This window comes from Pipistrellus hanaki (assembly GCF_964339955.1).
Source record: "Pipistrellus hanaki genome assembly, chromosome: 16".
Lineage (NCBI taxonomy): Eukaryota > Metazoa > Chordata > Mammalia > Chiroptera > Vespertilionidae > Pipistrellus > Pipistrellus hanaki.
The window spans coordinates 34,875,951-34,892,048 of NC_140518.1; the positions used below are offsets into that span (position 1 = coordinate 34,875,951).

General features: G+C 42.7%; 1 protein-coding gene and 1 long non-coding RNA gene across 2 annotated transcripts; one reads left to right on the plus strand and one right to left on the minus strand.

Moving 5' to 3' along the window:
• Positions 1-92: 92 nt before the first annotated feature.
• On the plus strand, positions 93-12,435 carry LOC311611181. Its single transcript, XR_014793079.1, has 2 exons — positions 93-201; positions 11,112-12,435. It is a non-coding gene; the product is annotated as an uncharacterized lncRNA (long non-coding RNA).
• A 2,462-nt stretch (positions 12,436-14,897) lies between these two features.
• On the minus strand, positions 14,898-15,303 carry LOC311611028 (small nuclear ribonucleoprotein G-like). The gene has a single exon (XM_084862714.1). It carries the CDS (start codon positions 15,272-15,274, stop codon positions 15,044-15,046), a length of 231 nt encoding a protein of 76 aa, XP_084718840.1. The 5' UTR covers positions 15,275-15,303; the 3' UTR covers positions 14,898-15,043.
• Positions 15,304-16,098: the final 795 nt, after the last annotated feature.

The following is a 16,098-nucleotide window of genomic DNA, read 5'->3' on the forward strand; positions in this document are numbered from 1 at the left end:
AGACCAAAGGCCCGCCCCCTGGGCCTCCCGGCCCCGCCCCCGCCGTCGCGGCCCCGCCCCTGACGCGCGCTCGCCGGGTGGCCGCCATCTTGGGAAGGTCGAGGTCCCGGCTGCCTGCCAAGGCCTCGGGCGGTGGACGCCCCCGGAACGCCATGACAAAGAGGTCACGGAGGGTCAAGACACCGCCTCTGGTGGAAGCAGGTGCGTGCGGTGGGATCGAAGGGGCTAAAAGAAAAGATGATGTCCAGCAGCCGTCCAACTCCACACGTGGTGTGCGAATTAGACATTGTCAGAGCCGACTTTAGGACTGCTGTGCCCCATTTTAGGCAGAGGGCCCCCCCAAAAAACAGACTTCCCATGTTGGTAATTCACTTTATTACAGAAAGAATGCTCTCAGATTCTTGAAATAAGCAAAATATTTTGCACCTCGTAGTACGAAACGTTTAAACATCATTAAAAATAATGCTCTATGAGTAAAGGGAGTTGATACAGTATTAGCAAAATCTAATATACCCAATTCAGAATGTCATCTACTTTATAAAATCAAAGCATGGGATCTAGGGTTTGGAAAAATCAACCTGACTCCGCTCTCCCTGCACATCCTCTCAGCCTTATTACGCTTTGCACAAAAGTCTCAATAAAGAGATGGGGCAGAAGGAAAAGTAATAGCTCATGGCACTGACATCTGTTTCTTCAACAAACATTTATAAAAGTTGTATTAACGTTGTGCCTGTGTTATAGAAACACAATACAGCTCTGAACCTATCATCAAAGGTCTTAAAGTCTCTGAGTGCCTGGTAAGGTAAACCCATAAACAGCCAAAAAAAGGAGCGGGTTCCAATACAATTCTTATTATAAAAGTTACTGAGTGAAAAACTGTCCTCACTATCCCTCTAGAACAGGAATTAAAAGGAGCAAATAAATATAATAGATGAATCACAACTCCTTTGGGGACCCCAACCCTCAGGGACTAACACAGGTTTTGTGAGGCCTATAGTTTACTGAACCTGAAGGACTAATTTGGGGATGGGAGAGATTTTTAAAATAAGGTTGAATTACAAATAACTGTAGGCTTACGGAATCTGTCCCTTTCTCCTTCGAGTCATTTCAGGCAGGTTATCCAAAATGCTGCTGGTTGCAACTTGCTTGTTCTCTCTCCCAGAACAAATCCAGCCCTCACAGGGGCTCTGAAGCTTCTTTAGCTTTACCATAAAAACAAAAATAAACATTTCAACAACACTCCTTTCTGGACAAAATTCTTTCTTTTTTTTTTTTTTTTTTAATAAGTTTTTATTTTTCATATTATTACAAATGTTCCTTCCCCCCCACCCCACCATTGCTCTCCTCCACCAGGTTCCCACCCCACCCTCTGCCCTTTCCCCTCTCCCCATTGTCCTCATCCATAGGTGCACAGTTTATGTTCAGTCTCTTCCCACGCCCCCCTCTCCCCTTTTCCCCAAGAATCGTCGGTTCACTCCCCTTCCATACCTCTGATTCTATTATATTCAACAGTTAATATTGTTCATCAGATTTTTTTAATTTCCTTGGTTTTTAGATTCACTTGTTGATAATTACGTATTTGTTGTTCATAATTTTTATCTTTGTTTACTTTCTCTTCTGAAAGAACCCCCTTCAGCAATTCATATAATTCTGGTTTGGTGGTGATGAACTCCTTTAGCTTTTTTTTATTAGTGAAGCTCTTTATCTGGCCTTCGATTCTGAGTGATAGCTTTGCTGGGTAGCTTATTTTTGGCTGTAGGTTCTTGCTATTCATCACCTTGAATATTTCTTGCCATTCCCTTCTGGCCTGCATGGTTTCTGTTGAGAAGTCAGCTGACAATCGTATAGGTGCTCCTTTATAAGTTACTACCTTCTTTGCTCTTGCTTCTTTTAATATTCTCTCTTTATCTTTTGCTCTTGGAATTTTAATAATGATGTGTCTCGGTGTGGTCCTCTTTGGATTCCTTTTGTTTGGAGTTCTGTGCGCTTCCTGGACTTGTAAGTCAAATTCTTTCACCAGGTGGGGGAAGTTTTCTGTCACTATTTCTTTCAGTATGTTTTCGATATCTTGCTCTCTCTCATCTTCTGGAACCCCCATAATTCTGATGTTGGTTCGCTTGAAGTTGTCCCAGAGGTTTCTTACATTATCTTCAATTTTCTGGATTCTCTTGCCTTCTAGCTTCTGTGGAGGAGTGTCTTCTGGCTCTTTATGTTCCAAATCTTTGACTTGATTCTTGCGATCTTCCCTTCTGTTTTTAGGACTCTGTAGAATATTTTTTATTTCAGACAATGTATTCTTTATTTCTTGTTGGTCCCTTATCATTTCTTGTTGACTCCTTATTAATTCTAGTTGATCTCTTTTCATATCCTCATAGGCCTTATCCATCTTTTCTAGGAAATTCTTGAAAAACCTTATAAGCGTAGATTTGAACTCTATATCCAGACGCTTTTTGTCCTCCATTTCTTTCGTTTGTGATCTATTTTGTTGTCGCATTTCGCAGTTACAGATGGGACGGGGTTTCAGGGTGGAGCCTGCAGCTTTGGCTTCCGTCAGCCCCGCCCTATGCGGGTCCTTCAGAGCTCGCTGCCGGCGCCTCTGAGAGAAAGGTGCCCTCGATTTTCGCCTGCTGCCAAACAGTCTATGCTCTCCCACAATGAGCCCGGTATTGGGGTTCAGTTCAGTTGGAAGTGGAGTTGGAGGTGGCGTTCACAGCAGTCTGGAGCCCCAGTCTCCTTCCCGTCAGGGCAATCCCGCGGCACAGCCGACCGTCCCTTCTCTGGGGGCAGTGTGTGCGCCTCCGGGACCTCCTTTCTCCGCTACCCCGGGGTTCCACCTTACAGCCCAGCTCCCTATGGCTGAGCCTGAGTCCCCGGGGTCTGGCCCAGAACTGGGGTTCAGAGCAGTCGGGGGCCCAGAACAGTCGGAGTTTTCTCTCCTTCCCGCTTGGGAACGCCCGCCAGGCACTCGGCCTCCCTCCTCTCCGGCTCCGTCCTCTCCGCGCGCGCCGCGTGTCTCCGTACCTTAGGCTTTTACAGCTCCTCCGTGCTTCCTTCTGGTTTTCTCCTTGCTTCTTGTTGTAGGATTTCCAGTCAGTCGACTTTCCTGTAGTTCTGGGTAATGTCCATTTTATATTTTAGTTGTATTTTATTAAAATTGTTGTGTGCGGCTGCGGCTAGTTGCCTACCCGAGCAGCCATCTTGGATTCTCCAAAATTCTTTCTTTTTAAATTTTTTAATTTTATCCAAGTGTAAATACATAGTTCATAATGTATCTTTTTTTTTCCCTAATAGGTGTATAATGTACTGGTATATACCGTGTTTCCCCGAAAATAATACATCCTCCGAAAATAAGACCTAGCGCATGGAAAGATAAGACATCCCCTGAAAATAAGACCTAGCGCAACTTTGGGAGAAAAAATTAATATAAGACACTGTCTTGTTTTCGGGGAAACAGGGTAGTTGTTTTTTATTCTGTTGTTGACACTATTATAGATGTTTCCCATTTTCCCTCCTTTACTCTCCTCTACCCAGCCCCCCCACCTCTGGCCATCACCACACTTTTGTCTATGTCTATCCCCCTTCCCTCTGACCTCTGACCATCCTATATAATAAAAGCCAATTATGCAAATGGACCAACCAGTGGAATGACCAGTCACTATGATGTGCACTGACCACCAGGGGGCAGATGCTCAATGCAGAAGCTGCCTCCTGGTGATAAGTGTGCTCCCACAGGGGGAGCGCCACTCAGCCAGAAGCCAGACTCACAGCTGGCAAGCATCTACAGTGGTGGCAGGAGCCTCTGGAGGCAGTAAGGAGCAAGAGGTCCCCGGATTGCGAGAGCCCCAGACTGTGAGAGGGATGTCTGATTGCCAGCTTAGGCCCAATTGCCTAAACTGGCAGGCAGACATCCTCCGAACGGTCCCAGACTTCGAGAGGGCGCAGGCTGGGCTGAGTGCCCCCCTCAGTCCAGAGCAGGAATCTTGTGCACGGGGCCTCTAGTGTATCCATAATATATCTTAAGGCTTATAGCAAAAAACAAACATGTTTTGACACACCCCATTCCCCGTCCTAAATCCTGCTTGCCAGAGGCTACCCCTTTTAACTCTAAGCAGTTTCTTCTGGTTGTTACCGCCATTACTCTAAGTGGCATATGTATAATGCTTTTTCTTTATTTATCCATTTTAAACCTTATATATTTATTCTTGCTGTAACTGATAAGAATTTAACTGTCTTATATACCTTTTATTCTTTATTCTCCTACATTAAGCCATTATATTGCCCTAACCAGTTTGGCTCAGTGGACAGAGCATTGTCACTGAAGGGTTCCAGGTTTGATTCCAGTCAAGGGTGCATGCCCAGGTTGTGGGCTCCATCCCTAGTCGGGACTTGCAAGAGGCAGCTGATCCATGATTCTCTCTCATCATGGATGTTTCTATCTCTCTCTCCCTCTTCCATCCTCTCTGAAATCAATCAATCAATAAATAAATATATATATATATATATATATATATATATATATATATATATATTTTTTTTTTTTTTTTTTAAATACAAAGAGCCCTAACCGGTTTGGCTCAGTGGATAGACCGTTGGCCTGTGGACTCAAGGGTCCCAGGTTGGATTCTACTCAAGGTCATATACCTTGGTTGTGGTCACATACCCAGTAGGGAGTGTGCAGGATCAATGTTTCTCTCTCATCGATGTTTCTAACTATCTCTCTCCCTTCCTCTCTGTAAAAAATAAAATATATTTTTTTAAGAAAAGAAACATCCATGATGAGAGAGAACCATGGATCGGCTGCCTTCTACTCACCCCCTACTGGGGATTGAGCCCACAACCTGGGCATGCACCCTTGACCGAAATCGAACCCAGGACCCATCAGTCCACAGTCAATGCTCTATCCACTGAACCAAACCAGCTAGGGCTCTTTTCTTTTTTTAATTCACTGTGCAGAGATAGTCTGTATTTTCCTGATATAGGAAGAAAAAAAATTTTTAGTAACAAAATTTTTTTTTTAAATATATTTTATTGATTTTTTACAGAGAGGAAGAGATACAGAGAGCCAGAAACGTCGATGAGAGAGAAACATCGACCAGCCGCCTCCTGCACACCCCCTACCGGGGATGTGCCCGCAACCAATGTACATGCCCCTGACCAGAATCGAACCCGGGACCTTTCAGTCCCCAGACCGACGCTCTACCACTGAGCCAAACCGGTTTCGGCTAGTAACAAAATTTTTAAAAACATTTTATTTTTTTAATTAACCAGCAACCTCACTAAACTCTAAATTAATCATTTTTATAGCTTTTTTCTACATAAATGATATGTTTAAATTTCCTTTTTAAAAACAAAACAAAACAAAACACTATTTCTCTTTTTCTACACTCTACTAACTAGGATCTCCAGCAGACTTGCATAAGAAATATGGTAGTTGAGAAAAAAAAAAAAAAAAAAAAGAAAGAAATATGGTAGTTGAGACCTTTGTTCCATTCTCTTTTTTTTTTTTTTTTTAATATATTTTATTGATTTTACACAGAGAGGAATCGAGAGGGACAGAGAGTTAGAAACGTCGATGAGACGGTCCCGGCTCTTCTTCCATTCTTAAAGGGACTGTTTTGATGTCTCACTATTAAGTCTCATGCTACAGATTTCTTTGTAGATCCTTTTAACCGGTTAAGGAAGTTCCCTTCTATTGCTTATTAAGATTTATTTCTTATTCCCAAAACTTTATCTTCAGCCCAGATCTTTCACCAGAGGATTATATCTGCACACCCATCTCTCTCACTCTGTATTCATTTATTTAACAAATGTTTACTAAGCACCTACTATGAATTAGAGGCAATTCTACGACCCGGGGTCTGGGAGTTAAACCAAGGCCATGTCCCTGTGCTATGGTACTGACATCCAGTAGGAAAGAACAGAAAGTAAAAAATTAAACAAGTCAGCTTTGGATTATGAGAAGTGAGTGATATGGTGGAAATAAATAGAGTGAATAGTTGAGGAAAGGGATTTTTGTAGATAAAAGGCAATCAGGGAAGCCCTCTCCAAGAGTTTATATTTGGGCTGAGATCTGAATTACAAACAGGAGAAGCTATTTAAGGATTCTAGGGAAAAGCATTTCAAGCAGATGAATGCTAAGGCCATGAGGTAAGAAAGAGCTTGGCTAATAAAAAAATATATATATATTATTCACTTGAAAGAAAGAAAGAAAGAAAGAAAGAAAGAAAGAAAGAAGGAAGGAAAGAGCTTGGCTTATCCAAAGACTAGAAAGGAGGTCAGCATGGGTGGGGCTGCTCCACTGGAGACTGATGAAAAGGAGGCTAAGAGGAGGTTAGAGAGGCAGTCAGGGTCATCTTACAAGGGCCTTGTTGACCACAATAAAGAGTTTAGATTTCAGTTTAGTTGCAATGGAAGCCTTGAGAGGGGTGTGATATGATTTATATTGTTAGAAAACCCCTTTAGTGCTTATAGAAAGGGAAGGAGTTTACTGGAAGAACAGTCAGAAGGTTATTCCAGGTGGTGGCTTGAACCAGGATGGGAGTAGGGGTGATAAGACAGGTGTGGGGCGAGGAAGGGGGAATGATTTGAGATAAATTCCGGAAGAAAAATAGAAAGAGCTTGCAGACAGATTGAATGTGGGTGAAGGGGAAGGATGACTCCTGCATTTCTGATTCCTGGAATGATTGGCTTGATTTCAAAAGGGGGGAAGGGAATAATAGTTTTTTTTTGGGGGGGGGAGTATTAAGAGATCTATTTTGGCTGAATTCTACTTTAGCTATTTATTAGTCTTCCAAGAAGAGATGTCAAATTAGCATATCTTACCTGATAATAGACAAACATGTAAATTGACCATACCTCCGCTATACCCACAGCCAATCAAAGTGAGTATGCAAATTAGAAGGCCAAAGATGGTGGCTGCCCAGCTGCTCCAGGTGTAGAGTGGCCAGGCAGGGCAGGACTGCCTACTGTAAGAGGGAGGGCGGGGGGTGGTGGTTGTGGAGGTGAAGGGATCTACAGGAACGAAGTGCCGCAGCAAAGACAAGACTGCACACTTTAGCCAGAGTCTGCAGAGAAGCAGCGAAAACAAAGAAAACAGACTTGGCCGGAGTGAAGGTCTGGGTCTCAGGTGCTGGAGGAAAACCGGTGCTGGAAGCCAAGGGAAGGAAGGCCTATTGCACGAATCTCTTTGTGCAACAGGCCTCTAGTCCTACCCAATAAAAGAGTAAAATGCAAATTAACCATCACTCTGCTACACCTATCAGCCATGCCCACCAGCCAATCAGAGCAAGTATGCAAATAAGCCCAACCAAGATGGCTACAGCCACAGAGAGCAGGAGGGAGGCTTGGTTTTCCCAGGCAATGGAAGAAGCCAGGCTTTCTGCCTGCCTTTGCCGGCCTAAGCCTCCACTCAAGGCTACAAAGTTCAATTATAGAAGGTGAACAAATCCAAACAGAAATGGCGGCAGCCGCCGGGACCGGTTTGGCTCAATGGATAGAGCGTCGGCTTGGGGACTGAGGGGACCCGGGTTCGATTCTGGTCAAGGGCATGTACCTTGGTTGCGGGCATATCCCCGGTAGGGGGTGTGCAAGAGGCAGCTGATCGATGACACTCTCTCATCGATGTTTCTAACTATCTCTCTCCCTTCCTTTCTGTACAAAATCAATAAAATATTTTTTTTTAAAAAAAAAAAAAAAAAGAAGAAATGGCGGCAGCCAAGGAGCAAGCAGAAGGCTTGGCTCCACTCCAGGCTACAAAGTTTCAATTGTAAAAAGTAAATAAATTCCAGATACTAGGGCCTCTGCTTGGGTCAACAGGGGGCGTGGCCAGCCTGAAAACCACCACAGGCCCCTCGCCCAGGCCACCCCACACTCTAAGGGAACCCCCACCCTGATCCAGGACATCCTTCAGGGCAAACCAGCTGGCCCCCACCCATGCACAGGCCTCTATCCTATCTAATAAAAGAGTAATATTCAGATTGACCATCACTCCAACACACAAGATGGCTGCCCTCATGTGGCCAAAGATCCTTCTCCTTATGTGGACACAAGATGGCCACCACAAGATGGCCAGCAGGGAAGGGCAGTTGGGAGGGACCAGGCCTGCAAGGGATGGCAGTTGGAGGCAATCAACCCTGCAGAGGAGGGCAGTTAGGGGTGACCAGGCCAGCAGAGGAGGAAAGTTGGGGGCAAACAGGCTGGCAGGGGAGCAGTTAAACATCAATTAGGCTGGCATGGAAGTGGTTAGGGGGTGATTAGGCTGGCAGGCAGAAGTGGTTAGGGGCAATCAGGAAGGTAGGCAGGCGAGCAGTTGGGAGCCAGCAGTCCTGGATTGTGAGAGGGATGTCTGACTGCCCATTTAGGCCCACTGGGATCAGGCCTAAAGAGGCAGTCAGACATCCCCCAAGGGGTCCCAGATTAGAGAGGGTGCAGACTGAGCTGAGGGACACACCTCTACCCCCCCCCCCCCGCACGAATTTCATGCACCAGGCCTCTAGTATATACATAAGACTGGAGCTCAAAGAGGCTAATGCTATACATACAAATTTGGATGGATCAGCATTAGGCTGCTTAGGGAGAAAGTACAATGAGTTTTGGGGTGATTTCTTTTTTTATAATATATTTTTATTGATGTCAGAAAGGAAGAGAGAGGGAGAGAGAGATAGAAACATCAACAATGAGAGAGAATCATTGATTGGCTGCCTCCTGCACATCCCCTACAGGGGATAGAGCACGTAACCCAGGCATGTGCCCTGACCAGGAATCGAACCATGACCTCCTGGTTCATAGGTCAACACTCAACCATTGAACCAGGAGCCATGCTGGCTGGGCTTGGGGGGATTTTTTTAAGCCTAAAAATGAATCCAGAAGCACCCAGACATTTAGAGGTCAGGTAGAGAAGAAGGAGCTAGCAATGGAGACTGAGAGAGTTGTGAATACTATAAAGGAGAGAAACCAGTGTGTGGTGTTACAAAAGCTAAGAAAGGAAACAGTGGTCCCAGGAGAAAGGAATGATCAACTACCACATGCTGCTGAAAAGCAGAGAAAGAGGAGTGCTGAGAAGTGGTCACCAAATTGTGAAACTGAGAAATTGTTGACCTTGATAGAAGGATTTTGATGGAGCACTGCTGACAGCAGGCAAAGCAGAGTGGTCTCAATGTAAGGTGAGGAAACGGAGATCTCAGTGTTAAGGGCTTATCTGAAGTTTGAGGTAATGAACTGAAAGTGGAACCAATAGGTACAGTTCAGCAATTTTTTTGGTAATGTTCATCTGCCCAGGTGCAGGCATGGAGAAGGCTGGTAGAGGATACATTTGAAATTGGAGGTTAACCATTCAAGTAGAGAGATGGAGATAAGACAGATTTGTTGAAGGTGTTTGAAAAGTGTAGGAGTAGACTATTTTCTAAGCTGAGTAGAGAAAAAAGTAAAAACAGGAAGGAGCTGATGAATAATGAAAAAATGATACAGGGGGAGGGTATGGATGGGTGGGAAGAGATCAACCGAAAAACTTGTATGCACATATACATAACCCAAGCACACTGACAATAGGGTGGTGAAGGCCTGGGACAGAGGGCAGAGGTGGGCTAGAAGAGGTCAATGGGGGTGGGAGGGGGGGAGGGAACATATACAATATTTTCAACAATAAACTCAGGATTCCCACTTCTCGGAATGTATCCTAAAAATCCCGAAATACTAATCAGGAAAAATGTATGCACCACTATGTTCATAGTAGCACAATTTACAACTGCTAAGATCTGGAGACAGCCTAAATGCCCATCGGTAGATGGCTGGCTAAAAAAAGGATTTACACCATGGAATACTATACAGAAGTAAAAAAAAAAAAAAAGAAAGATCTCTTATTCTTTGAGACAGCATGGAAAGATCTGGACAATATTGTACTAAGTGAAATAAGCCAGTCATAGAAACACAAGTATCACATGATCTCACTTATATGTGGAATCTAATGAACAAAATAAGCTGATGAACAAAATAGATCCAAAGACATAGAAACTGTCAATCTCAGAAGGTGGAGAGATAGGGTGTGGGGGTGGGAGGGTGGAGTCTGGGGTTGGGTGGGGAAAAGATCAACCAAAGAACTTGTATATATATTTGCATAACCCATGGATACAGATAATAGGATGGTGGAGGCCTGGGGGTGGGATGGGGGCGAGGCAGGCAATAAGGGGTCAATGGGAGAAAAAAGGGGACATATGTAATAATTTCAACAATAAAGATTTTTTTTTTAAGGATTCATTTTTTAAAAAGTGACACAAATAATGAGATCTTGATGAGATTAAAAACGTGTGTAGTGTAGACACTAAAGCAAGTGAGCTGGAAGGATAGGAAATGGTGGTCAGGGTGGGTGACTTGAAATCCAGAATTTGGCTGTGGTATGATCCTGGGAGGTGAGGTGGTCTCATGTGAACATGGGAGAGGCTGCCTGGTGTGGAGGGGGCGGAAGGCAGTCAAGGAGGTGACAGGCAGGGGTACTAGATAAGTCATCCATGTGGGTAAGTCCCCCAGCATGAAGACCAGAGTAGGATGAAGAGAAAGACTGTGAACCAGGAGCCAGTTGTTGGTGAACGGGTCCACAGAGATAGCAATAAAGAGAGTAATAAGTGACACAGCTAGATGGCACTTACCTCAAGAGAGCTAGGGTAAAAGCCCTGGCCAGGTAGCTCAGTTAATTAGAACGTGGACCCAATCAGCCAAGGTTTCCAAGTCAGGGCACATATAAGAATCAACCAATGAGTGCATTAGTAAGTGCAACAACAGCCCTAGCCAGTTTGGTTCAGTGGATAGAGTGCCAACCTGTGGACCAAAGGGTCCTGGGTTCAATTCCATTCAAAGGCACATACTTTGGGTCCAGGCTCCTCCCTGGCCCAGGCCTGGTCAGAGCATGTGCAGGAGGCAACTAATCTATGTGTTTCTCTCACATTGATATTTCTCTCTGTCTTTCCCTCTCTCTTCCACTCTCCCTAAAAATCAATGGAAAAATACCCTCAGGTGAGGATGAAAAAATAGTAAGTGGAACAACAAATCGATGTCTCTCTCTCTCTCTCTCTCTCTCTCTCTCTCTCTCTCTCTCTCTCAAATCATTTTTTTTTTTAAAGCTAGGATTAGGGGAAGGAAGAGGAGGAGAAAAGGTTGGGAAGCAGCAGTGAGCACAAGAAAATGATAAGCCTGCAGGCCCTGAGGTCCGTGGGATGTGAGAGAAGACGGCCTTCCCTTGAGAGGGCTATAAAACCAAGTCTTTTGAAGACAGCCGGGTTCAGATAAGACCAGGAGATGGAGAAGTATCCCATGAGCACCTCAAACTACCGTGACTGGAACCCATCATCTTCTCCCTATCTGCTTTGTCACAACCAATGGTACCCAGTCACCTAAATCAGAAACGGGACACTCAATCTTGGTATTCCTTCTTTCTCACCCCTGTATCTCATTGATCTCCCAGGCCTAAATGTTTCCTAGTTTCCATTCCCATGGACATTCCTTAATCCAAGCCTGGATGACTGCCACACTCCCTAAGGTCTCCTGGCCACTGGTCTTGACCCTCCCTCCCCTCATCTGTTTTCTGCAGCCAGAGCAAAACTTCCAACATGAAGATCTGCTATTGTCCCACTCCTACTTCCATGGCCTCCCACCTGTTTTAGGATGAAGTCCAAGCTCCCAAATATGGCTGGATTGCCTTTCAGAGTCCCGTCTCCAGGAACTCTCCAGCTTCATCCTGACTCTCATCCTGTGCCTCTTCCTGACTCTCCTCTCCCGAAATGCTTCTTTTCCTTCCTCCGAAAGGTCAAGGTTGTTTTTACACCTCTGGGTCTTTCCATGCTCCAATGGCCTCCAACACTTTTTTTCTACTACGTACTTGGCAAACTGCTGTTAATTCATCTTTCAGGTCCTTGAAGGAAGCGATTTTCTCCACAAAAACGTTTTCAATCTCAAAATTAAACATCTTACTCTCATGGTTCCTATTTCCAGCATGTATTACATCTCCTCTCCTAATGTTTATCATGCGGTATTGCTTTTTTTTTTTCCTTTCCATTGTTATTGAGCTTTGTGATGGCAGAACTCTATTTTACCTCTCTGCTCTCAGAATTTAATATAATGATGCTATGTAGTAGGCACTCAGCAAATATCTGTTGAATGAATGAGTCAATCCTATTGAATTAATAATAGGATAATCTTTCAATATTAATATAGACCTATGCTTATTAAATGTGGGTTTGTGTGTCTGGCAAAGGGTAGTACAGAGTGGTGTTGAATCCACAGGATAAACCTCTCTTGGATTATTAGTGTTACTATTTTTCTTGAGACTAAAAAAAAAAAAAAAAAACTTAAAGGAAAAAGTATGATTTTAAGTGTTTATATTTAAAAAGAATAAAAGGATGCTCTCTCTGGAGCACACCTATGCCTATCCCAGCCATGAACTTTTTTTTTTTAATATATTTTTATTGATTTCAGAGAGGAAGGGAGAAGGAGAGATAGAAACGTCAATGATGAGAGAGAATCATGGATCGGCTGCCTTCTGCACGCTCCCTTCTAGGAATTGAGCCCATAGTCCAGGCATGTGCCCTTGACTGGAATTGATCTGGACCCTCCAGTCTGCAGCCCGATGCTCCATTCACTGAGCCAAACTAGCTAGGGCAATAAATACACCCATGAATTAAAAAAATTAAAAACAAAAAAGAAGCCCTAACTTGTTTAGCTTAGTGGATAGAGGGTCAGCTTGCAGACTAAAGGGTCCCAAGTTCGATTCCAGTCAAGGGCACATGCCGGGGTTTCAGGGTCAACCCCAGTAGGGGGCGTGCAGGAGGCAGCCAATCGATGATCCTCTTTCTTCATTGATGTTTCTCTCTCTTCCCTCTCCCTTACTCTCTGAAATCAATAAAAAAAAAAATTTTTAAAAGAAGAAACAGTGAAAACATAATGAGTTAAGTATTTATTGTAATAAGTAATAGGGAGGATATAAGGAAATTGGAACTCTCATACTAGAAGAATAAAATGATGCAGCCACTGTGGAAAATAGTCTGGCAGTTTCTCAGAAAGTTAAACATAGAATTTCTATATTATTCAGCAATTCTATTCTTAGGTATATATCAAATAGAATTGAAAATATGTGTTCACACAAAAACTGTACATGCGTGCTTGTAGCATGATTATTCAGGATAGCAAAAAGGTGGAAACAATTCAAATGCCCAACTAATGAAAGGATAACAAATGTGGGATATCCATACAATAAACTATTATTCATCCATAAAAAGGAATGATGTACTTTTATATGCTACAACACAGATGAACCTTGAAAACATTATTCAGACACAAAAGGCCACATATTATATAATTCTATTTATTTGAAATACCCAGAATAGGTATAAAGTAAGTTAGTTGTCTGTGGATGGGGTTGGAGGGAAGGGAATGAAGAAGAACTGTTAGTGGGTACAGAATTCTTTTGGAATGCTGAAAATGTTCTAAAATTAATTGTGATGTTTGTACAACTGTGAATATACTAACAAACATTGAGTAGTGAGCATTTTGCATGGGTGAATTGCATGGTATATAAATTATGCTTTAGTAACCCATTTAAAAAATATAGTATACCCAAAGAAACAAGAATATAATAAAAACAAGAGCACAAAACAGAGAATACAAACAATAAACAGGAAAACCAGTAAAGAGGAATAACAAAGCCAAAAAATGGGACTTTGAAAAGTTGAAAAACCTCTGGGAAATTTGTTCAAGAAAAGAGAAAGCACAAATAAAATTAAGGGTGAAAAGTGTCCTAATTGTGCTTCTGGTCAGACAGAGGCGGCTTTGTTGAGGGTCACGTGGAACTGCCAGCTGCTTCAGGGGCTTCTTTTGGAGTCAGCAACACGGCAGAAGACATCAAGACTGAAATCAGCCGAAACCGGTTTGGCTCAATGGATAGAGCGTCGGCTTGGGGACTGAAGGGTCCCGGGTTCGATTCCGGTCAAGGGCATGTACCTTGGTTGCGGGCATATCCCCAGTAGGGGGTGTGCAAGAGGCAGCTGATTGATGACACTCTCTCATCGATGTTTCTAACTCTCTCTCTCTCCCTTCCTCTCTGTATAAAATCAATAAAATATATATTAAAAAAAAAAAAAAGACTGAAATCATGAGCTACCAGCATGGCCAGTGTTGCTCAGTAGTTTGAATGCTGCCCATATACTTAGAGGTTGCTGGTTTGACAACCATTTCCCCAACCATAACCAGACCAGGAACTGCTGACAGAACTACCTGTGAGAAGGCAATGACCACTAAAGGGAGTGATGTCTTCATTTGAATGGGTCTAGCATGTGTACCAGTCCCTCTGCCCCATTTCCTGGGGATCAGCCTGAAGGACCGCTGGGCAGAAGGCACAGGTCCTGGAAGATCTAAACTGGCTCCACCCTTCCTCTCTTCTGTCCTCCATCCTTCTCCCAGGGAAGTGAAAGAGTACCTGGGTACACCTCACCCTGGGATGCTGAATCACAGCTTAACTAATAATAAACACTTGTTGGAAAAGTGAAAAAAAATTAAATTAAGGAAGAAAAGAAGCAAAACCACATGCATTAAAAAGATAAGAGGATTATGAACAACTCTGTGCCAAAAATTTGAAAACTTAAATGAAAAAACTTCCTAGAAAAATATAATTTACCAAAAAAGAATCAAGAAGTGAGAGTGGGATCGCACAGCTCCCACCACTTAGAGAGAAATGTCTTACGCATATGTCTACTGAGAATAACAACAGTACATACATAATCAGGAATGTCGTGGAGATTACATGAAATAGTATAAAGCATCTGGCACATAGTAAGCACTGGTAGATTTGAACTGCTAAAAGAAAAGCAAGTCAATAAGTAAGTCTAATTAATTTCCTTACTATTAAATAAATGGAATTTTTTTTTCATCAATACAAAAGTTTATTTAACAAAAGTTCAATGTGAAAATGGACAGGACTCTATTTTTATATTGTAGGAAAACGGGTGCTGTGGAGAGGGGATATGTGGAAGCAATTGATTTCTCTGGTAACTACAGCCATTCTTCATACTCGTTCCAAGGCTTCTAACATGATGATACTATTTCCTCGGATTACCACCATTCCAATATTGTTCTGTTGCCCACCCGTTGCCATCTCCACACGTTCATCTATCACAAGATTCATAAAGGGATCAAATCCCCGTAATATTCCTTGGACATGTCTGCCACCATTTAATTTCAATGATAACTTCTTGTCCATAAATTTTTTTAACTCGGTAGGGTGAGTTTTGCTCATAGTGTCCAAGCGAGCTCACAGACACTTCCAAACGGCTAAATGGAATTTTTTAAAATATATTTTATTGATTTTGTACAGAGAGGAAGGGAGAGAGATAGAGTGTCAGAAACATCAATGAGAGAGAGTCATCGATCAGCCGCCTCTTGCACACCCCCTACTGGGGATATGCCCGCAACCAAGGTACATGCCCTTGACTGGAATCGAACCCGGGACCCTTCAGTCCCCAAGCCGACGCTCTATCCATTGAGCCAAACTGGTTTCAGCTAAATAAATGGAATTTTAGTTAAATATCTTGCTACAAAAAAAACTATAGGTCCAGATGGTTTTATTGATATTTTTTACCAAAGTTCAAAGATCATATAATTCTAATTTTTGTAAAGAATTTACAAACCATTGCAAAGGACAGAGGATACATTTTATAACAGTAGCAACATACTCTTGATATCAAGACCTGATAAGATAAGAAAGAAAGAAAAAAACCTGATAAGAACAGCCTGAGAAAAGGAGAGTTGCAGGTCAGTATAAATCATAAACATAAATGCCAAAATCTTAAAGAAAACGTTTAGTGACTTGAATACAGTACAACAATCCAGTATGTAAAACAAACAAACAAATGAATATCATGTTCAAGTTAGATATGTCCAGGAATATAAGGTTAGTTTATTATTAGAAAATCAATGAACATAATTTGCCACATTAATAGAGTAAGAGAGGAGTTGGAGAGGCATGTAGATACAGAAAAAGAATCTGATAGAATTCAACACCTTTTATAAGTAATAAGCCAGAAATAGAGAGGAACATCTCTAGTTTGTTAAATGGGAGCT